The sequence below is a fragment of the Neolamprologus multifasciatus genome, chromosome 17 (genome assembly GCF_963576455.1).
Source record: "Neolamprologus multifasciatus chromosome 17, fNeoMul1.2, whole genome shotgun sequence".
Taxonomy (NCBI): Eukaryota; Metazoa; Chordata; class Actinopteri; order Cichliformes; family Cichlidae; genus Neolamprologus; species Neolamprologus multifasciatus.
In genome coordinates this window covers 38740186-38763418 of record NC_140455.1, presented here as the reverse complement: position 1 = coordinate 38763418, position 23233 = coordinate 38740186, and the positions used below count along the sequence as shown (strand labels likewise).

Below are 23233 nucleotides of genomic sequence, written 5' to 3'. Positions count from 1 at the left end.
TGAGATCTGATTTGTATCTGAGTCCAGGATTATTCTCAGCTTTTGTAAAGCACTCAGTTCTTATTGCATTATTTCATAGTCTGTTCTTGGAGGACACACCCAGAATGTGCTGCACAGTCTGGGACTGTGGTGACTGCTCGTACGCTGCAGGCACGTGGACTTCCAAACAAAATTGTTTACCCACTAATGACCTGGATGCAAGTGCACCCTCACATAATTGCAACACTGGCCACTGGAGTGCATGCACCTTTGGGCAAATTGGACAGCTGGTATATTTTCTGCTGTGGCTCAAAAGTAGATCCGTGGTTAAGAGCTAAGTTAAGAGCAGCTTCCATGGCTCTGTGCATAATAAATACTGACAGTATGATTCATTAACCTCCATAACTACAACATCACTGATGGAAATCATTTACTACAACATGTGAAGAGACGTCTTTACCATGTACGTTGTGTCTAAGCGAGCCTCTACTTACATTCAGCTTTTTAATTAATTACAGGAAAACCCCCAAAAATGAGCAATGCAAAGCAACCCTCCATCAGTATTCCCCTGTTATCCTCACTCAGCCCTCATCAAGCCTTCGTTTTACTCAGGCTGTCATTCAGGGAAGCATCGCTGGCATTAACATCACCATGTTGCCATTTGCATCCACAGACAAACAAGAGCCACGATGTTTAATTCATGAGGCTTCAAAATCACTCTTAAGTTGTCAGATGCCTTTTATAGAGATGAATTATTCAGCACTGCATTAGGTGATGTGTTTTATGAGTGCTGTGATTGGATGAGACTCATCTTCTTTAAGTAATATCCTATAACAATTATATAAACATTATATAAGACCACAGGCTGCAAACGAGATCGCTGCAGAAATGTGGACAGCAGAGCTGCATGAATCATTTCTGTATGATCCATGAGAAAGTCCTCTGTTTGCAAGCCGATACCAGCGTCTTATTTAGATTTTACAGCATTTCTAGTAGATAATTGCAGAAGGAATAAGTTACGGTTTGGCCTCAGAGGCTCGTGTACTAATGAGAGGTTAATGAATTGAAAAAGGCAGAGTGGGGCACGAAAACAAGAACAAACAGATTTTAGTGCAGCGCATTTATATAAGCAGAGAACCTGGAAGACGAGTCTGTGATCCAACTCCTGAAGTTTACATGAATAAGCTGAGACCACACACTCGTTTAGACTCGACAGCACTTCTGGTAGATAACGGATGAATTGAGGCTGCAGCTGGGGAAGCCATTTGTTCAAAGGCCCTCCGGTTGTGAATCAGAGTAAACAGAGTATCACTGGTATTTAAGGTTAACTGTGTTTTACTTTAACTGAGTTGATCAGTTTACATGTTCCACTTTCTGTGTTTCACATATTTCATCTGCAGATTAATTATTTTCACAGAATAGTCAGCTGTTCAGCATCTGCACTGATTTAGCAAACACACCCAGGGTAACCCGTGAAAGTCACAGTTTAATGTGGGCGGCTGCCGGCTCAATATAACATAATGCCATTGCTATAGTCTGCAAAAAGATGAGCAAATTTATCATCTTTCCTCAGCTCAGAGCTCAGGGAAGGATTCTCCTTCTGTACCAGTGGCCAGGTGCTGTCCCAAGGCAGCCCGTTCTCACTCCCGAGGCGTAACATGCCGACGTTTTGTCACGTCCCGCGGCGTTCCTGAGGACCGCGAAAGGAGACCTTCAGCGTTCTTATGGTACGCGGCGGGTTATGGCTGAAATCCAGTGCAATGACGCTCCCGCGGTAATAGACGTTCCAGCCCTGTATTCCAGCCCTAAACCTAACCTTATCCCTAGCCCTAACCATAACCTTTTTCCTGAGCGTAACCAGGACTTTAATGATGTTAAATAGCGTGTTTCTAAGCGATTTGAAGAAAAAGAGCGAACATGTGTAGATTGAGTCCATACGGTTCTCATATTTCCTCATTTTTCCGAGGTTGTCATTTAGGAACGTGGTGGGTAGCCGAAAACGTAGTATGTTGATGATTTGTCACCTAGCGTGAAATGTTACACTTTAGGAGTGAGAACGTGTTGGCCTAGGCCTCACAGTGGGTTGACCCGACACTGTGGCTGATTGTGACCCACACCCGTTTTCACACCTTGGCTTGTGTGATTAGGTAGAGGATCAATAGGGGGTCCATGACCCTCTTGGGGGGACACTCCCATAGGACGTCAAATCTGGGACTCGCCACCACTGAAGAAGCTTCTCAGATGAAACGTCTTCGAGGAATCGTAAAGGAGTCCAGACGCTTTCCTTTTCCAGCTCCGTAGACAGTTCTGGAGAAGGTATCATCAGATACCATGTCTCCTATGGACTTTTCAGTGTCTACAGTCTCAGATGAACACTGAGACTCAGACTCAGGAACATGAACTTGACACTGGGACTTGGACTCAACAGACATGGAGACATGACAGACTGAGGAGAGAAAGGGACAAAACACAGGAAGATGAATACGGGAACAGGAAGGGAGAGAACAGACGGACAGGACTGCTAACATGACCGGGGGAAGAAGGCAAACACGGGGACACTGATGACAGGACACAGAGACGAGAAAGAGAAAGACTGGACCCTGAAGGGAACTGACATAAAAACAAGAAATCAAGAAGAAACTCAGAGGCATGAGAGGGAACCATACTAAGGAACTAGAACATGATGCATTGAGTTTTTCCTTTCCAGTCACCTTTCTCACTCACTATGTGTTAACAGACCTCTCTGCATTGAATCATATCTGTTATTAACCTCTGTCTCTCTTCCACAGCATGTCTTTATCCTGTCTTCCTTCTCTCACCCCAACCAATCACAGCAGATGGCCCCGCCCCTCCCTGAGCCTGGTTCTGCTGGAGGTTTCTTCCTGTTAAAAGGGAGTTTTTCCTTCCCACTGTCGCCAAAGTGCTGCTCATAGGGGGTCATATGATTGTTGGGTTTTCTCTGTATCTATGAAGCGCCTTGAGGCGACATTTGTTGTGATTTGGCGCTATATAAATAAAATTGAATTAAAATTGAATTGAATTGAACAGGGGTGGGCACTCTCAGTCCACGAGTGCCGGTGTCCTGCAGGTTTTAGATCTCACCTTGGGTCAACACACCTGAATCACATGATTAGTTCGTTACCAGGCCTCTGGAGAACTGCAGGAGCTAATTTATCCATTTAAATCAGCTGTGATGGTTCGAGGACACATCTGAAACCTGCAGGACACCGGCCCTCGAGGCCTGGGGTTGCCCACCCCTGAACTAAAACATGAATATTTTATTTCAAAGAAATAACCAACCAGTCCAGAACCATCTCAGATGCTTGCATGCTATAGTTACGGCTGTTTCTAAAGCACAAAACAAATATTCTACAGTTACTTACAGTTGGTGAAACATTTTACATCTGTTGTCTTCTCAGTTTGTAAGTAAATTACTGGAAATGTGAGAGAAAACATCCTATTATTGTTTGCACTCCTCAGTAAAAGGAGCCAGTTGGTGGATGCATCCTGATCAGCTGTTCTGGACATTGTCACGGTCGTGCCTCGTGCAACCCAGTGTTTTGAGTTTCGTTGTATTTAGTTATTCATTTATGTTCTAGTTTCATTTTTAGCTTATCTGGTTAATTTGTCTTATGTCTTGGTTGCTGTTATGGTTCATTGTTCATTAGGTTCCCCTTGTGTCGTCACCCCTGTGTTTAAGTTCATGTGTTTCATGTCTGCATCCTGTTATGTTTCCTGAATTATTTTGAAGAGGTCTGGTGTCCCATGTTCACTGTGTTTAGTTTTACTTGCCCTGCGGTGTCGTTATGTTCATTCCAGGCAGCTGTTTGCTCGTGTTTCACGTCCTCTGATCACCTCCTCAGTATATTTAGTCTGTGTGTTTCCAGTCTGCTATGTTCATGTCATGTTTCTAGGTTATTGTTTAGTTTCACCTTGGCCTTAAATAAGCGGCTCGTCCATAATGTGCAGTTGGATCCTCCTCACGTCACAGTCAGCTTCAGCCACACTGTGACCGAGTAAGAAAATCCAAAACAGAGCACAGTTTGCAGCTATCATTAAATGTCCTTATTTTCACACTCGGCTCGCTCTTCCCCTCAATGGATCGAGTCATTGTTTAGTTCAGTGTGTTTCTGTTAGAGGAGTTAACCTGTGGAGTAGTTATGACAGTGATTTAAAAAGGTGGAGTTCATTTTCCTTGATTAAAAACATGTTTAAAAATATTAGAAAAATATATAAATCAAGAATGAAAAGAGCAAAAATAATAAAACTGAAAGTCTTGATTGTTTTGCTTTGATGTAGTTACTTATCTAAGGTGGAAAGTTTGTTTGTTTGTTTGTTTTTGCTTTGTTTTATTCGTTGCTTTGAGCCCTGTGTACAGGAGCTGCATGCAAAAAGATCTTGTGTTAAAGTGTAATAAGCAAATGCTTCAGCCAATACCTTTAGTCTTGTCTCGTGCTTTCTTGCTTTGTAGTAGATCTTTGTTCTGTATTCATTGAGATATTTGAATGCTAATCAATAAAATCAAATAAAAAAAATCAAAGTTTAGCTACATTGTTAGGGTCAATAAAATATCAGGCTTTGGGTTCAACTGGACCTTTATGTAATGTGAATTTTCTGAAAGGGTTTTTTTCTTGGTTCAACGAGTGACAGATTCCAATACAACGACTTTTAAGATGACAATAGTGTCTCAAAGTGGACGTGAATGGGAAAATCCACCTGTTAGCTCTAATGTTTGGGTTTGTAAAACACTGGTTTGGAGGGGAGCCTGTTTGAATCAAGCAGACTAACAAGTGTTGGTCAAGTTACTTGAAAAAAGTAATTAGTAACTAATTACTGGTATTGTCACCTGACTCAGAAAGTTCTCCTCCACACAGCCCTCATTTATAAACTTCCTTACAAACCTGAACTTTAGGGCTAACAGGCAAATTTTCCTGTTTCGGTGCAGCTAGCCAAACGTCGAGGAACCAGTTTAAGAGACAAAGAGTGAAAGTGGAGACTATGACCTCAGTTTGTTGACATAAAACTTGTTGTTACAGACAGCGACAGCACAAAAGAGACCTTCAACTGATTCTTAGTTTTAGTGGAGTTATTGGTTCTGATACTAGTTAGCTAACATAAACTAACATACGTCTATTGACCTCAACCAACCAAACCAATGATGTCACGTTTTGTACTGACAGAAGATGGAGATGAACATGTTTTAAAAACGTCTTAAATCCAGCTTCACTGGGTTACATTTATGTCAGTTTTTGAAAACAGAGCTGTTTTAAATTAGTCTTTATACAGTTAGTGTTTCACGCCCACCTTAAGGTGTAGCGTCATCACAGTGTGTGAAAGATACACACTCATCCACAGGCTTCCCAAATGCTATTGACATATTTTGGCCCTAGCTGTATATTTGATCCTATTTGAGCTCAGGAGGCCTTGAGCTAGTTCTTAACACAGTCTCAGTGTTTCCACTGAGCTCTTTGCTTTTAAAGCAGCAACACATCCTGTAGCTGATTTGACAGGACAGACCTGAAAACCTTCAGAGCCTTTCGCCCTCTTGTCTTGCTAAAGAAGGGCAGCCTATAAATTATGGAAACATCTCTTATTGCAGCTTCTGTGTGCAGGCGCTTACACATTTGCCCAACAAGTGAAAGAATCCTGATTTGCTTCTGTGAGGAGACGCACATCTTTTTGGCGCTGGACCAGGGAGGGCATCCAACACTGGCCAATCATATACATGGAGCTGTGGTGACCCGCTGTGATGAAGGGAGCAGTCAAAAGAAGCTGGGATCACTTGAGTCTATTTATATGTGACATTATGCTGCCCTCACGACACGTGACCATGTGAAGCTAGACAGCTAGCGAACAAAATAGATGAGATCTTCCACACAAGGCTTGCTTTTCTTGCTTTTAATGAAGATCCTTTAAAGCCTTATCCTCTCTCAAGGCTTCTCCTTGCTGTTTCTTATTTGTAACTGAAATATACAGACAGTGAAAATAAATTGCTAGCTAATACACATCTTAATGACAAACTTAATGATTAGCCTAGCTTAACACGTGCGTTACATTAGCATCGCAGTTCACTCCAGGTAAACACATATAAAAGTTATTTCTGAACATATTAATACTCACAAAGACGAACGTTTCCCAAGGTACAAGCGTGTAGGGCACTTTTAACGTGTACATGAACTCGTTCACTCTTTTAATACTGCCGAAGCGCTTTTCGCAGCATTAACGGAGAAAACACTTCAAAGATAGGCGAATGATCCGAGCGCTCCCTCGCTCCCATTTCCGCACATACAATACAAAGATCGCTTGTGATAACGATGTCTCACTCTGAGCAAATTTCGAACCCAGACATTTTAACTGTTTTTAGCATGAATTACTTATAATATTTCTTAACTTTGAACTTATTTATCACTTTGCTTATGTAACTTAATCAGACTATGCACTAACTACTGACTTTTGGCCAAAAGGCATAACAGACATCGTCAGACTTTCAGGAAAAATGACTTCTTTGCTGATTTGCAGTGTTGAGTGATCATAATAAATTCATCAGGAGTTCAGTCACAGATCTTTCTGTTCACTTGCTGAAGGATTTACAGAACTTTAAAACTAGCGTGGATCTCTTTAATCTCCTGATTTTATTCTCATCCCAAACATCATGACAACCAAGAGCATTAGTAAACACACTAATGAATTTTATTCTGTTATGATTTGACATTAATTGCAATACTTAAACATTTACCCTTTTCTCCTTTTTCAGATTTACTCAGCAGACACATTATCTCATAAAGCTCCAGCCCTCTGTCGTCCTTATAGCTCAGACACTGTGAGGTGGTCGGTTGATGTTGATCTGGTGTGTCCTTTAATTGGTGGAGGTAGTCAAAGTTAACGTTGTCAGTCCGTGCCCTCGTGTGTCTCTGCAGACGTTGCTTATATCACTTTAACCAAACAAGAAGCTGCTTCTTTACCTGCAGCGTACGATGGGAAGCCACACATTTTTGTTTTCTATTGCAGTGCATGGAGCAAGACTGAAGATGCAATCAAGAAACAGTCCAATGAATGAAAGAATACAAAAGCTGCACGTGCTGCCCCCCTTTCTCACTTTGATGAGCTGACCGAGCCCACATCCCCTCACATGTTCAGCCGTGGACACAAAGGCTGTGTAGAAAACCAGCGCTACAAAATCAAACTTGACACTCAACAAACATGCCAGTTTGAAATAAAACGTCAGTGGTAATGTGACGATTCTTTCTCACAGCACAGTGGAAGAAAAGTCCACTCACAGTCGAGTTTCCTGGACGTTAAACTGTTCAGTGGCTTCAAGAACATTTATCAGCGTCTCTTTCTTTTCATGGACTCTTATATTGGTTTGATCATGTTGAGATCAGCGATCTATAAGGACTGCGCTGTCTATTTTCTTGCAGCTAAAGCAGTTGTTTATAAGTAAATGTTAGAGCTTGTTGTTTTGCCGAAGCGCGAGTGTGTCGGCGGGCGCTCAGATTCCTCTCTGATGCTTCTGCAAGATCAAATAAAAACAGTTCTCAAACCCTTTGCACAGTGTTGTTTATGGCCAGGTCACAAATGTTTCCTGGTTTTTCTCTTAAAATTGGAAAAATATGCTGTGACTGAAAACTGTGGCTCGTGTTAGCTGCATTAAAAATGCAAAGAACATTAATTTAGATTTTAAAAATCTAAGGTTGGGGAAACCTGCAGTCAGCTGAGACTGAAGACGTCACCTGATGATGACGAAACGTTTCTGAAAACATCCAGATGAACAGAATCAACCTTTGGACAACAGAAAAACTTCTTTATTTGCAGCATTTGATCATAATTTCATTCGTTGGCCTCTTTAGACGACTGTCTTTTTAATGTTGACTGACACTGAATTATTTAATAAAACAGTTTATATGTGATGATGACGTCCTAAACATGTCTGACTTTTGCCGTGTGTCGGACATCATGAGGAAACCGACATGGACAGAGCATGAAACTGTCTCCACACTGCATTAGATTTATTTATCATATGTTGTATATATTGTCAAACTGCCCATTCATACACACACAGAGAAAACCAGACGGTCATAATTCATATAGAGGAAGTGAAAACAGCCATCATGACGTCACTGATTTGATGTGATCAGTCAGAAGCTTCAGTTTGGAAACTTCACCATTAACATCTCAGTTTATTGGAGCAAGAAGCTTATTTGAACCATTAAACACCAGAGATGGGCAGTAATCTGATTACTTTTTTCAAGTAACGAGTAAAGTAAGGGATTACTATTGCAAAAACGGTAATTAGATTACCGTTACTTTCCCGTAGGAACGCTGCGTTACTGCGTTACTAAAACCGTGATTTTTTTTGCGAGAATGTCTCATGACAGTGACGTAAGCGAGTGCGACGTTCGTGACAACAGCTGTGTGCAGATCAACAATGGATCATATATCGAGTGCAGAGAGAGTATGAGCGTGCAGCGTTTAAAGCGTGGAAGTACTGACCTTACTTTGAGTTTGATTCCATAAAAAGTGACAAAAACATTAGTGTCCGTTGTGCGTGGGAAGAAAACTTCTTTTTACAGCGAAAAAAACCCCTAAACTGCCAAACAAGCACCGAGTAGCTACGACGTAATGGGAAACTCACAGAGAAACTCGCGGATTCTTCCACTGACCGCTGCACACCTGCACCAGGGTAACCCTCCGCCTACCCCACTCCTGCTTTACAGGTGAAAATAGAGCAACAGGACCGCTAGTCTTTGACTTTATTTATTTTCTGCTGTGTTTTACTTGCATCTATTTGAAAGACTGAGTGTAAACACACAAAATATTTTATTTTATGTGCTGGAATGTGCAGAAAATAGGTTTAAATGTTAAACTAATTTCTTCCAGTCAGAGAATGTTGCAGATAATTAAATTTTTGCTTGATGCATAAAGTTAAAAGATTAAAACTAATAAAACAAGTTTTAAAAAGAGACTTTTCCATTTGATTACATTTTGTATGATGATTATGCAGAAAAAGTAGAATTGGGCTGAAAGATCTATCACTTTATCACCTATTCAGGTTGTAAATCGTGTTTTTAAAAAGTAACTAAGTAATTAATTACTTTTGAAAATAAGTAATCAGTAATTAGTTACTGATTACTTTTTTCAAGTAACTTGACCAACACTGTTGTACACATATTTGTTTATGATGTTTCTGAGTTACATAAGGTTCTTTTAAAGCAGCAATGATGAGAGTTACAGTTTGGATTCATAACGGCTTCATTTCAGTTTACTTTCCTTTGTATTTGTTAAAACATCGGTCGATTGGAGCCAAAGACACTCGAGAGTCATTGGCTATAGCAGCCTTCAGTGACATTGCACTTTAAGGCCTCATCGATCCAGCTGGATGGCGAGGTTCATCTCGCACAGCTCAGACGGCGCCTGACGCTTTACATGTGAATTCAATGTGGAGACAAAATATTTTTATCTGCAACATTGTTGAATTTACAGCTGCACAGTTTCATCTGCTGTGTCTGAAACGACCCTTTTAGCCTAATCAGCTGTGACCCACCTTTGTAGGCTGATAATCTGCCTGGTGAGTAAATCATGTGAGGCAGCTGGAGCTCGTTGAGCACTTTGATAGGATAAAGCAACAAACACACCGAAGGTTTCTGCTGTTAAAGGTTAATTCTGTTTGTGTCTGTGAAGCTTCTCGGACATCCAGGTTGTTGTAATCTGAGGGGAAAAGAAAAGCAACGAGTGAGAGAAGCCATCTATACGTCCACTGTGAACAAGCATCCGTGAAGAGAGGGAGGGGCTTATGACACCAACTGTCTGCCACCTATAATCTGGTCATGAGTTCCTGTCACAGATAATCCTCCGTTTGGAGCCGTGGTATAACCAAGATTTACAAAAGAGACTTTTTTAGTCAATATGACCCAAAATGAGTGACTGAGCCAATAAACTCAGCAGGAAAGTATTTACAGGGGTCAGAAAGCCTCTCCCACAGACGTCTGTAGGACTGTCGCCATCTGGTGGCAGATGAATGTAGGTTTTCATGAACTTCCACATTAGCTTTATTTTTCTGACACATAAGCTACACCCATGTTTTCTACTGGGTATGTTTTTAAGTATTTACTTACTGTACATGACACATGTGGGATTGTACTTATTGTTGGAATTGTCGTCACTTTATCATAAAGGTCCCAAATTTCCGGGAACACTAAAAAACGTCTTTCAGGTAACTTTGGAAAATGTGTCCGAGCTCATAAACAGGATTAGAGGAACGCTGCCAACACGGGCGCCAAACATGACAATCTTATAAAACTGGGACTTATCAGACACTACATCCTCATGTTTTATTTACACTCCTGAAAACCATTCATGATGCTGAATTCATTTGTTACAGGACAACAAATAAATAATAAAATGAATAAAGAAAGTCTAAAAAGAAACAACAAGCTTCTCTCTGAGGATGATACACATCTGCTGTCACTGCTATGAACATAGACAACGAACATTTTAAATAACAGCGCTCCTGCCTTCTACAGAAATATTCCCATACAAGTAAACGACATTCCCAATTCTAATATTTTCATTTTAGATTTTGTCACAGATAGTCTCATTGTGCTCCTCTGCTGATTGTAATGGATTGCCTTTGCCATCTGGGCTCCCATACGATCTTTGAAACTCACAAAAGTATTCGTCCACGGATACCATGAAGCTCTGATGCACAGTTGTTGTCCTGATGACTCCACAGGACGTTGTTAGATCAGCAGACTGGTGGTGACTTAACTACGCGCATCAGCACTCAATTACTCTCCACTTTATATGATCTGCTGTCTCATGGTTGAGTCACTTTAGTTCCTAAGAGGTTCCACTTTGCAATAATACCACTTATAGCTGACTGTCGAATGTCTAAGACGGAAGAAACAAAAACTGGGAGGTTTAGTATTAAAGCAAATTCTGTGAGCTGCTCAAAATCTTTAGGGTGACCCAGTGTTTTACAAATGTCTGGACCACAGACCAGGTGAACAGGTGATCTGAGTTCATGATTGTGGCAGTCTGTGACTTACGTGGCCCAGTGTTTGTCCATAAAACAATGCATTTCATATTTTCTCACATTTTTCATTTTGTCTCGAGATAAAAAGATGTTTCTTTGGAAATGTCAGTTTACTTGTATGTGAGTATAAGTGTTATAAGACGAAGATTGTTTGACCAGCTGAGCATCAGTGCTGAAAGAAAAAGGCAGTTCGATAATAATAATTCAAACGAAGCAGTTTCTGACAGTAGCTGCTAATCCGCGTGTCGCAGTAACCTGGTGTCAGAGTACTCCATCATGTTTCTTAAGCAACACAAAGACAAAACTATAAACAAGAACAAAAACAACACAGTCAAAAGATGAGCATCAGTAATGACCAATTGATGTCCGAAGCTAGAAAAACATGATCCAAGTCGTAACTAAATTCTTCTGAACAGATCCCAGCACAGTGTTTGTAAGTCTTGGCTGGATACATTGTAACATTTCAGTAGATAAATCCAGTGGAATGAAATCGTCGAAGCCGCTCAGTCCCGTCTCATCTTCAACACGTCATAGTTCTGTAACACACCCGTCTACTTTAGACTTACAGCGAGGGCTGGATCAACTCAATCCTCCCTTAACTAACCAATCACAGCAGATGACCCCGCCCCTCCCTGAGCCTGGTTCTGCTGGAGGTTTCTTCCTGTTAAAAGGGAGTTTTTCCTTCCCACTGTCTCCAAAGTGCTGCTCATAGGGGGTCATATGATTGTTGGGTTTCTCTGCATGTATTATTGTAGGGTCGACCTTACAATATAAAGCGCTTTGACGTGACTGTTGTGATTTGAACTATATTGAACTGAACTGTCTGTCCCTGGTGGTATTTAGAGTCTCTGCTTTCACAAACTGGATGTTGTCAACAACTGCCTGCTGGATTCAGTGTTGGTGAATTGATGATGTGAGTAAATTCAAGTCCATGTATTTGTGATTCACGGTTCGTGGCTGAGATCTTTCTTCCTTCTTCTAAGATGAGACCTTTCAAACTAGGGATGCACCGATACCGATACTGGTATCGGGTATCGGGACCGATACTGTAAAAATGTGGTATCGGTTAACTCGTAAAAGTTAACCGATACCATGAACCGATACCAACTTATTTCATTAATCAGAGGGTGGCTTGTCATTTCTGTTGTAGTTTTTTAGATTGGCCACTAGGGGGACATCTCACGCTAAACAGGCACAGGGTTAGACGAGTAAAAAAAGAGAAACTGGAGGCTGCTGTAGCTAGGCTAAACAAAATGTCAGCAGTGTGGAACAGCCAACTTTAACTCAGGTTTTGGAAAAGCGAAGAAAAATGTCAAGAGAAAATCCACGGGCAGTTAAAATAACAGAGGCTCGACTCATTTTATCGCTCTGGATGACCAGCTAATGCCGGTCGTGGAAAACATAGGATTGCACCGTCTTCTCAGCATACTCGAAACCGCCCACACATCAGGGAGATAATGGTGCCAAAACTTTCTGAAGAGGTAAAGACAAGCAGTGTGTGTGCGATGTCAGTCCTCAGTTTAACGGCACAGTGGACTGATGATCCACGAGCAGATGAGGAGTTCGTTCGTCAATGCCAAATACTTTCGTTATTTTGTTCGTTTGTTTATAATATGGATACTCTGCAACAATTTAAGTTTATTTTATTCCAAACAGAAGTGTTTATTTATTATTCTGAAAGCTCGAGACAGTGCCAATAGTTCAGTGATATTTTGTTAAACTACAATGTGGAGACTCTGCAATAATTTAACAGAAGTGCTGATTTTTCACTTGAAATTTTTTGTGGTCATTTTTATTAAGATTTTATTTTTTATCGGCAGAGAATAAAATAAAACCTGTCTTCCAATTCATTGCATGTGTGTGTGTGTGTGTGTGTGTGTGTGTGGTAGAAGTATCTGTTTTTGTACTCGGTATCGGCAAGTACTCAGATCCAAGTATCGGTTTGAATAAATTGGTATCGTTGCATCCCTAATTCAAACCTTATGCCTGTTTCGAGGAGGCCCTGCAGATAACCTGCTGCCTCTGCTGATCCTCAGGGACAAAAAGTGTCTCATTAGATGTAATTACCTAAACGTTCCCTAGATGTTCAGCAGAGCTAAACGTGCTGTCCCCTTTTAAAGCGACTTCTTTATCTGCCGGGTCGACTGAGGCTCTGCAGAAAAGTCGAGGCAGATGTCAGTTTGGTTAAATGGGATACTGCAGCTCGCCGTGTCATCTCGCTGCTGATCAAAGCTTCTGTTTCCTACATGCTCAGGCTGAGGCGCCGCTTTGACAAGTCGATCACTCTTCTGTAAAGACTGAAAAATAACTCAACATGTCTGCACGTAAACACACACACACACATTCAGCCTTATGACTAGAATGAAAAATGAAACATTTGCATTGAGCGAGTCAACAGTTCATTCACAACATGAAGGTTCAGTAAAAAGCAAAAGTTTCAGTAGAAGAGGAATGCATGTATGAAACGTTAGATTAGATCATTCGCTGGAATGTGCTGCACCTACACAACGATGGAAATGGTCCAACGTGACAAAGCCTGGTTGTCATTTCTCTTGAATATTCTGTACAATAATGTACATCAGTGGAAGTCCTGGATCTTCTCTTCTGGATCTGGTAACTGGAAGGACCCCAGAGGTTGGAGAGTTCATGTGATCCCACTCCACTAGTCACATGGTTTCATGTTTGATCCACTGGCTGTGAGATATTCCACAAAAAGCTTTAAAGGATCATAAGAAGGTTCCACCAGATCTTTACTTGATCTTCTGAACAATTAATCCGTTAGCGTCTCCACAAACAGCAGACCAGTAAACAGAAACAGTCCTCAGGCTGGAGTCTCTATTTTTCCACGAGCGCTCACTCGTTACAATTTAGTCTTTCGTGGTCTCCGTATCATTTCCTTCACGTCTGTCCTGGTCACGATCATTTCTGCATCTACTCCACAAAATAAAAATAAACACAACTTTTAATTTTTGATATTTCTTCAGTTCTTCAGGTTTTTTTCTTGTATTTTCAAGATATCATCAAACACCCATTTTAAACACACACACACACAAAATCTGTAACCAGGATAGAGCGGATATGAGCTGACACATGAAAACATGGAATAGCTTGATTTGTCTGTGGGTTCAGCTGGCCTGGCGCAGCCGGCTTTAGCACACGGTGCCGTTCTCCTGTCGAGATTTGGGGCAGGTAGACCTCGGTATTGGTTGAACGGAGGGCGCGAGAGTGCAGAAGAAGCCGGAGATGAGCGTGAGGCCGAGGCCTCCCCAGGCGCAGAACATGGACCAGCCGTAGCCGTGGCCGATGTCATCGGGCAAGCTGTACAGGTACCGCGGGTAACGGGAGAGCTCGAAGTTGATGCCAGCGACGCAGGTACAGAGGGAGATGATGCAGAAGGTTCCTGCAAAAACAACAAGATGTTGACAGATGTGACAGCCGTGGTTGCAGCAGCAGCAGGAACTGAACAGGTCACATCATGCAAACTTTAAAATACAACTGCAGTTGCTTTAATACTTTTAATGCCGATTATCTTTGAATAGATCCAAAACATTTCCCTGCATTGTGTTCAATGGAACTGAACTGAAGAAGCTTCTCGGATGAAGGTGAAACGTCTTCAAGTAACTTAAAGAAGTCCAGACGCTTTTCTTTGCAAGCTCCTTTGACTTCACTGGAAATGCTTCACCTAATGCATTAAGTGTTATTATTAATAAGTATCCATGAAGTATTTGTGAGAAGTCACAGTGAAAATGTCACAGTGGGCTGTGGTAGAGCAGCAAAATCACCTTAATATTAATCTCAAATACAATTATGATTTTGACTTCCCACAATAAAATGAGCATGACTGAGCAATAGGGATGGGTACCGGTGTCCGGTGCCATGATGGCACCGGTTCTGACATAAACGGTAGTAACCAGACCGAAAAGCAGCGCACATTTCGGTGCTTTATTTCGGTGCTTTTTTTTCCCCTGAGATGTCATACACTTTGAATTCTAGCCAATCATTTTACGTTTCGGGGATAGTAGGCGGGTCCAGGTACGTACGTTCTTTTAGAGCAGAGCTACAGATTAAAAATGTCCAAGGCGAAGCGGTCAAAAGTCTGGCTGTACTTCACAGCAAAAGATGCAAACTCAGCAGCTGCAACAAGTGCTTTAAGCTGATACTGTGATACTGTCAAAGGAGGTAACGCCTCGAATCTGATGAAACACCTGGCGACGCATAGCGTTTTTCTTAAAAGCCGAGAAATGCGCCGTATTTGATAGCTTGCTGCGAGACCTCACACCGAGCACATCTACTGCGGGTGTGGTGCCTGTTATCGGACCCGGAGTTAGCAACATCCCCCAAAAACCCGAAGAGGAGCGTCCTGGCCCCTAGCCCTGCCAGTGTAGCAGAAATGATGAGGATGATGATGCAGCAGCAGCCGTTCTTCTCTGCGTGAGTAGCTTAATGTTGTTCGTGTGTAATTTACGTTGAGTAGGCTAACCACGTTATTACATTAATGCATGTAAGGTGAACTAGCAAACACCATCATAGCTACATGCGGCTGTCTTCTTGTTTAATGGCAGATACTCCCTTCACCCTGGACAAAAAGGCTAAAATGACCAAAGAAAAAGTGGAAAACAGTTAAACATGAGAGGTTTTTGGACAAAGTTTGTGTTTTTTCCATTGTTTAAGCTGCTTCCAGCCCAGAGTGACACCATATATGCCCCATAGCTGCAGAAAAGGCTAACATTGTTATCTTTTTACAAAAGAAACAGCTGAACATGAGAGGTTTTTGGACCAATTTTGTGTTCTCCATTCTTTAAGCACCAGTTCGAGCACCGTTTAAGCACCGGCACCATTTCAAAAGTACCGGTTTGGCACCGGTATCGGATAAAACCTAAACGATACCCATCCCTACTGAGCAACGTCTCAAATCCAAAGTTAAAGCACACACACACTTCCTGAATCGGTGCCTGCATGTTAGTCACAGCCTGGTGCAGCCCTGTCATGGTCCTGGGTCATGTGACCCAGTATTCTGAGTTTCTTGGTGTTTTGTTTTTCTTTTTAGTCTAGTTTCATTTCGGTTTATCTAGTTACATTCTAGTTACATTCTGCCATGTTTCATGTCCAAGTTTTCTTTGTTTGTCAAGTTCAAGTCATGTCTTGATCTCCTGTTTCCTGTTTTATTTTGAAAGAGTTTTGTGCTATGTTTAGTTTCACATGTCATTATGTTAATTGTTGTCAGCTGTTTTCATGTGATTCTACTTCCTTTGATCATTCCTTATGTGTATTTAGTCTGTGTGTTTCCCTCAGTCAGTGTCAGATCGTCTGTTAATCACCACAGTTTTCATAGGTTTACCTCAGTGTTTCTGTGTTTTCTAGTTTACTCAGTGTTCAGTTTGTCACTGAGTGTCACGGCCTTTCTGTTAACACAGCGTTCGTAGCCTCCTTAGTTTCCCTAGTTCCTTGTTTTTCTTCTGCAATCAGCCAATAAAGGCTCGCTTTGTTTTTGAAACTACGTGTTGTCTCCACCGTGTCTGCATCTGGGTCTACCTCTCTCCTCACACCGGCGCACCTCGCCGTGACAGAAAGGTTATTAAACTGCTGAAGCACGTGGTTATGAACAGTGTCCATCCTTCACTTTTCATCGCTTCAGTTTTTCAAATAGTTCTTTTATGTCATGTTTTCTTTCTGCATTTATATTTGAAATCCTCTCTCACACAGTTGAATGAAACGATCAGAAACTGAGTGAAATGACAGATCCAGCAGGCGATCGAACAGTTATTTCCCATCTTCACAGATCCTCCGTCAGACACATGTACAACGCATATACTGTGCACATCGTTGATCAATGACCTCACAGCCCACTGTTCATCAGTGCTGCTGGTTTCAGTCATTGTGCAAATGTCCTGTTTATAAAGCTGCAGTCAGCTGATGATGATGAAACGTTTCTCCCACTGAAAACATCCAGATGAGCTGAATCAACTTTTGGAATCTGCTCGAAGGCTTTGCTTTCTCTTTGCGTCTCCCTGTCCTCTGTGCTTGTGTGCCTGTGTCGATGTTGATGAATCAGTTACCTTTTCCCAATGATTTCATCAAGAGGCACTACTTAGGATAGTGGCTGAGGTTCAGTCTTTCCTGGATCATTGAGCGACGTTGTTAATAAAGCCCTGGTTCTTTAGTCTGGTGTGTTTTCCTTGCAACTAATGTCACCATTCTTCCTCTTGTGCACAGACCTTCCCTGGATTGTGTCCTCCTCTGAGTGCTTGACTGTTGTGCATAGATTATAAGAACCCACCAAAGGTGTTTAAGAGCAACAGGGCCAAGTTAGTGTCAGCAGCAAGTCAGTGGAGAAGACTGCAGTTCTAAAATCCTTGAGTTAGAGGTCCAGGTGTCTTTGCTGCCCCCATCAGGCATACCCCGATGCAATTTGTGTGTGTGTGTTTCTGAGACTCACCTCCCATTAGGAAGAGGAGGCCGGCCACATATTGCATGAGGCCTCGGTCCCAGCAGCAGCCCAGCAAACCAATGACCCAGCCGAACAGGATGATGGCCACGGCCATGCCCATGAACCCAGCTGTCATTCGCCGCAAGTCTGAGGAAAGACAATAAGTAAGAAACTGAGTGTTAAGGTTATAATAAATACTGCAGCTTATTTCTTCTGTTTGAGTGACGAGAAATCAGAATATAGTAGTCATGACAGAAACAACACGTGAATAGTTCATGTGTTGTTTTATTGTTGTTGCAAATGAACACTTTGTTTTTTAATGTATTATTTTAAATTGACATGTGCTTCATTTAACCTGCACACCAGCAACATCTTCGGGAAAAGTCAGAAAAGGGGCAACAAAATACTGTGAAGATTATTGCCAACATGTCAGTAATGTTTCAAACACCACACCCTGCATATGTTCCAAAAGCATCTGTTGTAAAGAGTGAAACCCAGTCATTCTGGACCTGAGAGGAAAGCTACGCGTGTTCAGGACGTTATCACGAGAATCGGCCTCGGGCAACGTCAGCAGCACCTGTACAGCCGAGGAACTCGACTCAGGCAGTTTTCATCAGCAGGTAAAGAGCTTGCTTCCTTTATCCAGCTCAAAGTTACTCGCCAAGTGACGAGGACCCACGTGGTCACACGGCGAGTGGGGTGGAGCCAAACAGATACATCACTCTTAAAAGCACGGAGAGAAGCTGAAATCTGTTGGTGCAAACTTATTATAAAAATGTTTATAGCTGGTGAAGCTCTGCTGCAAATGACCAGCTACAAACCAAAACAGAGAGACAGGAAGACGCAGAGTTCCCCTCTGGGGGTAGCAGCAGGGCAACCTGATTCTATTCTATTCTATTCTACTCTATTTCTACAGCACCAAATCACAACAACAGTTGCCTCAAGGTGCTTTATATTGTACATACAGAGAAAACTCAATGATCATATGACCCCCTATGAGCAGCACTTTGGCGACAGTGGGAAGGAAAAACTCCCTTTTAACAGGAAGAAACCTCCAGCAGAACCAGGCTCAGGGAGGGGCGGGGCCATCTGCTGTGATTGGTTGGGGTGAGAGAAGGAAGACAGGATAAAGACATGCTGTGGAAGAGAGACAGAGGTTAATAACAGATATGTAATTAAGATAACTGAACAAAACAAGGACTATCAGCTGCAGCTGAAGATGGAGGAATAACAGCAAAACCTGTGACCAGGGCGATGAGGCCTGCACATCAGTGTCAACTACGATCAAAGGATAAAGTGAGTGAAATGAGCATCTTTGCTAAATGAATTCACATTTTAAATCACTGATGGTTGAAAGCAGAGAAAGAAATCTGCTGGAAAAAGGGAAACGATCCAGTTTGGTGCCTGGATGTCATTCCTCTCTCCTGCCAAGCAGGACGGCATTTTTGTCTTCCAATTACAACACGAGTCTGTGTGTAAAAGGCCAGGAAACTAAGCGAGGCCAAATGCAGCAGATTGCACAGAGGCGCTGACAGACAATGGCTGCTGTCTTATTGGCTGCTGTGTGTCCCTTTGATAGGACACACTTCTGGCACTGCTGATAAAACCAGACTTGTCTGACTCAGCAATTTTTGACACAAGATTTTCTTAATCTTTTCAGGTCCGTAGCCAAGTTGCTAAGTGAGCGACTCTCCAGACTGGAGCCAGAAAGCCATTTGAATGAGTCAAAGGCAGGAGAGGAAGTGAGGGGGAGGCAGGGAGCACTTAAAGGTAGAGCTCAAAGACCGTTTGATAGTAAAGCTCTAGATGCTGAGCGTGGAAGAGAGAGTTACTCATTTGGACGTCGCGTGTGGTCGTCAGAGCTTGTTTAAGAAGTTAACACATACAGATTCCTAATTTTAGTAGATTAAGTCCTCAGTTCACTGTAATGGTGCGTTGAGCAAAACTAAAGATATTATTTACAGCTTCAAACATTTAGAAATTCTGCTTATGAAAAGGTGGCACTGAATACTCTGGTGCTTAAGTAAAGATCAGCAATCAGGCTTAATCGCCTGCTGTGCATCGCTACACACCAGAGGTGCTAATGATGAGTCTTTCTTTTTGAATGGACCTTTGTCAAAGTGATGTTTGTCTAAGAAGTCCAGCTGGACATGATATGGACACCAAAGCAAAGAGCTTCGACATGCTGCTTCTGTGGGTTGAACTGTTAGGTCAGTTTCATTCCTGGAAAATAAAACACAAGATGAACACAGGCGTGTGTTTCTATGTCCTTTGAAACACATTTGAGCCCAGCTGAACGTTTCACTGGCAGACAAGTGTGAGTGTTTTGGATGCATCTTAATGCACTTTCATGATCCTGTTTCTGGGAACCGAAACATTGATTTGTTAATGAAATCAGCGCTCTACCTAGACAGAGTGGAGTTTTTAAAGATTCAACTCTGAATTCATAACGTGTCGCTCGAGAGTTCGACAACATTTGGTCATGGTGAAGGTTTATAGAGATGCATAAGGCCATAACAGAAGGCTCTGGTGAGGTGTTATGGGCACCTCGCCATCCACACTGAACCTGCTGCATCTCTGAGGGAGAAGCCATCGTTTCACTGCACATCACATCACTGTTGATGTGAAAGATGACGTAGCAACGCTCCCTCTAATGTTTCACGTGTCTGAACACACGAACTCCCTGATATAAAGATATATATATATATATATATATATATATATATATATATATATATATATATATATATATATATATAAAGCTCTGACTTGTATTATGAGTCTGTAACTCTGTCAGCAAATACAGTAAATAATGACCAATGTTGGGCAATTAATTATGTAGTTACTTCTTCAAAAAAGTAACTGAGTTTTGCAAACAAAGTTTTTTGCAGCTGTTTACCTAAAAATGCAGCCAAAGTGTTTTTTAAACAAACATTTCAAACTATTTACAGAACAATCAGCTGTTCTGCATCAAATCTGATGCCACACAAATTATTTGTGCCACAAAAAATAATTTCTGTCACTATGAGATGAAGGAGAACAACAGCTGATACCTGCAGGCCTGACAGCAGCAGATGTGTCACTGCTGTAACACCTGTAACACTCAGCAGTCGCCTCATTGTTCTGACACACAACAAAACTACTGACTACACTACACACTAACTACACACCAACTACACTAACTACACACTAACTACACACTAACTACACACCAACTACACTAACTACACACTAACTACACACCAACTACACTAACTACACACTAACTACACACCAACTACACTAACTACACACTAACTACACACCAACTACACTAACTACACACTAACTACACACCAACTACACACCAACTACACTAACTACACACCAACTACACACCAACTACACTAACTACACACTAACTACACACCAACTACACTAACTACACACTAACTACACACCAACTACACTAACTACACACTAACTACACACCAACTACACACCAACTACACTAACTACACACCAACTACACACCAACTACACTAACTACACACTAACTACACTAACTACACACTAACTACACACCAACTACACTAACTACACACTAACTACACACCAACTACACTAACTACACACTAACTACACACCAACTACACTAACTACACACTAACTACACACCAACTACACACCAACTACACTAACTACACACTAACAACACACCAACTACACTAACTACACACTAACTACACACCAACTACACTAACTACACACTAACTACACACCAACTACACTAACTACACACTAACTACACACCAACTACACCAACTACACTAACTACACACTAACTACACACCAACTACACTAACTACACACTAACTACACACCAACTACACTAACTACACACTAACTACACACCAACTACACTAACTACACACTAACTACACACTAACTACACACCAACTACACTAACTACACACTAACTACACACTAACTACACACCAACTACACTAACTACACACTAACTACACACCAACTACACTAACTACACACCAACTACACACCATCTACACTAACTACACACCAACTACACTAACTACACACTAACTACACACCAACTACACACCAACTACACACTAACAACACACTAACTACACACTAACTACACACCAACTACACACTAACAACACACTAACTACACACTAACTACACTAACTACACACTAACTACACTAACTACACACCAACTACACACCAACTACACTAACTACACACCAACTACACACCAACTACACACCAACTACACACCAACTACACTAACTGTAGTTAGTGTAGTTAGTGTGTAGTTAGTGTGTAGTTAGTTAACTACACAGTGTGTAGTTAGTAACACTACACTACTACTAACTACACACTACAGTGTGTAGTTAGTGTGTAGTTGGTGTGTAGTTAACTACACACCAACTACACACCAACTACACTAACTGTAGTTAGTGTAGTTAGTGTGTAGTTAGTGTGTAGTTAGTTAACTACACAGTGTGTAGTTAGTAACACTACACTACTACTAACTACACACTACAGTGTGTAGTTAGTGTGTAGTTGGTGTGTAGTTAACTACACACCAACTACACACTAACTACACACTAACTACACACTAACTACACTAACTACACACTAACTACACACCTACTACACACTAACTACACACCAACTACACACTAACTACACACTAACTACACAAGATTTGCGCTAAACATTGCAAATCTCTCACATCTCAAACACGCCGTCACTCCTAAAACTTCCTCCTCCCTAAACAACTAAATGTCATGTTGCCATTGATTGGTCGACATGATACATTTTTCCACCAATAGGAAAGGCTGTTTTTTTTGGTTTTGTCTTTGCTCACAGGCTTTCGAGCGTTTTCCTTATAAAACGCTGTTTTTATATAAAATATAAACAACGACAGTATTCAGGAAGAAAAACAAACATTGCAGATATTTTTATCATAACTCTGGTTTTACTGGCCGATCAACACAATTTAAAAACTGGTATAAAGTCCACACTTTTCAGTTGTTCCGTCTGTCCTGCTCACGTCTCCAATGCTTCATGTTGTCATTAGCGTGGCTTCACTGATCCCATACAGGAGCAGCCAGTCACTGACTGACACTGCAAAACAGAATTGTTAAAGTTTTAATTTTAATTTCAATTCAGGGAGATTTTTTGTGCACAGAGATGCCAGCAGTGCACAATTGCGCACACGCACAGCTTACAGGGAACATTGGACGGATGTGGATCAAAAGGTCAATCGACAGCTCAGTTTTCACTTCACTCAGTCGAGACCTCGGCTGTACTAAGAGCATCTGTCTGGATGATCTCAGCTCTTATATATGTTGAGTAACTGGGCGCCGTACCAATTAAAACTTTGATTTTTTGTATAAACTTTGTATTCATACCTTCTAACACCTGTTAAAAGATGTGCAGCAGCATTTTGGACTAAGTGCAGGTGATGGAGAGACGAGTGCTGAAGTGCAGTAGTCCAGTCTAGAAGGGATGAAGGCATGAATACGTTTTTCTAGGTCTTGAGGAGGAAGATGAGGTTTTGCTTTGGCCATTTGGAAGCTGGAGGCCACCACCCGATGAAGTCAACAGAACTGCATCGTCAGCGAAAGGGATTAATTACGCTTCTACTTCTACCTTTACCAACTGTAATTCTACCTGGTCTATCACCATCTGTCTTCAGGTGCCTGAGGCGTTCTTGGAGCAGCTCAGGGACCCATTTCCCTGATGCTCCGTGTTTCATCCTATTTTATGGCCGTGGACTCG

At 41.6% G+C, this 23233-nt stretch overlaps 1 protein-coding gene across 3 annotated transcripts in view; it reads right to left on the bottom strand.

The window, feature by feature from the left end:
- Nucleotides 1-10145: 10145 nt before the first annotated feature.
- tmem178bb (transmembrane protein 178Bb) overlaps nt 10146-23233 on the bottom strand; it is a 74066-nt gene continuing 60978 nt past the window's right edge. Inside the window, exons 4-6 of one of the 3 annotated variants that reach the window (XR_014870301.1) lie at nt 17448-17585; nt 11870-14411; nt 10146-11834 (exon numbers count right to left, since the gene is read on the bottom strand). Coding sequence is in view for 1 of the 3 variants with exons in the window: in XM_085138452.1 (XP_084994578.1) it covers nt 14161-14411; nt 17448-17585 (389 nt within the window). In the remaining 2 variants the exon portion in view is untranslated. Of the gene's footprint in view, nt 14412-17447; nt 17586-23233 lie in introns of all 3 variants that reach the window. The other 2 variants (XR_014870300.1, XM_085138452.1) reach the window with 2 other exon arrangements.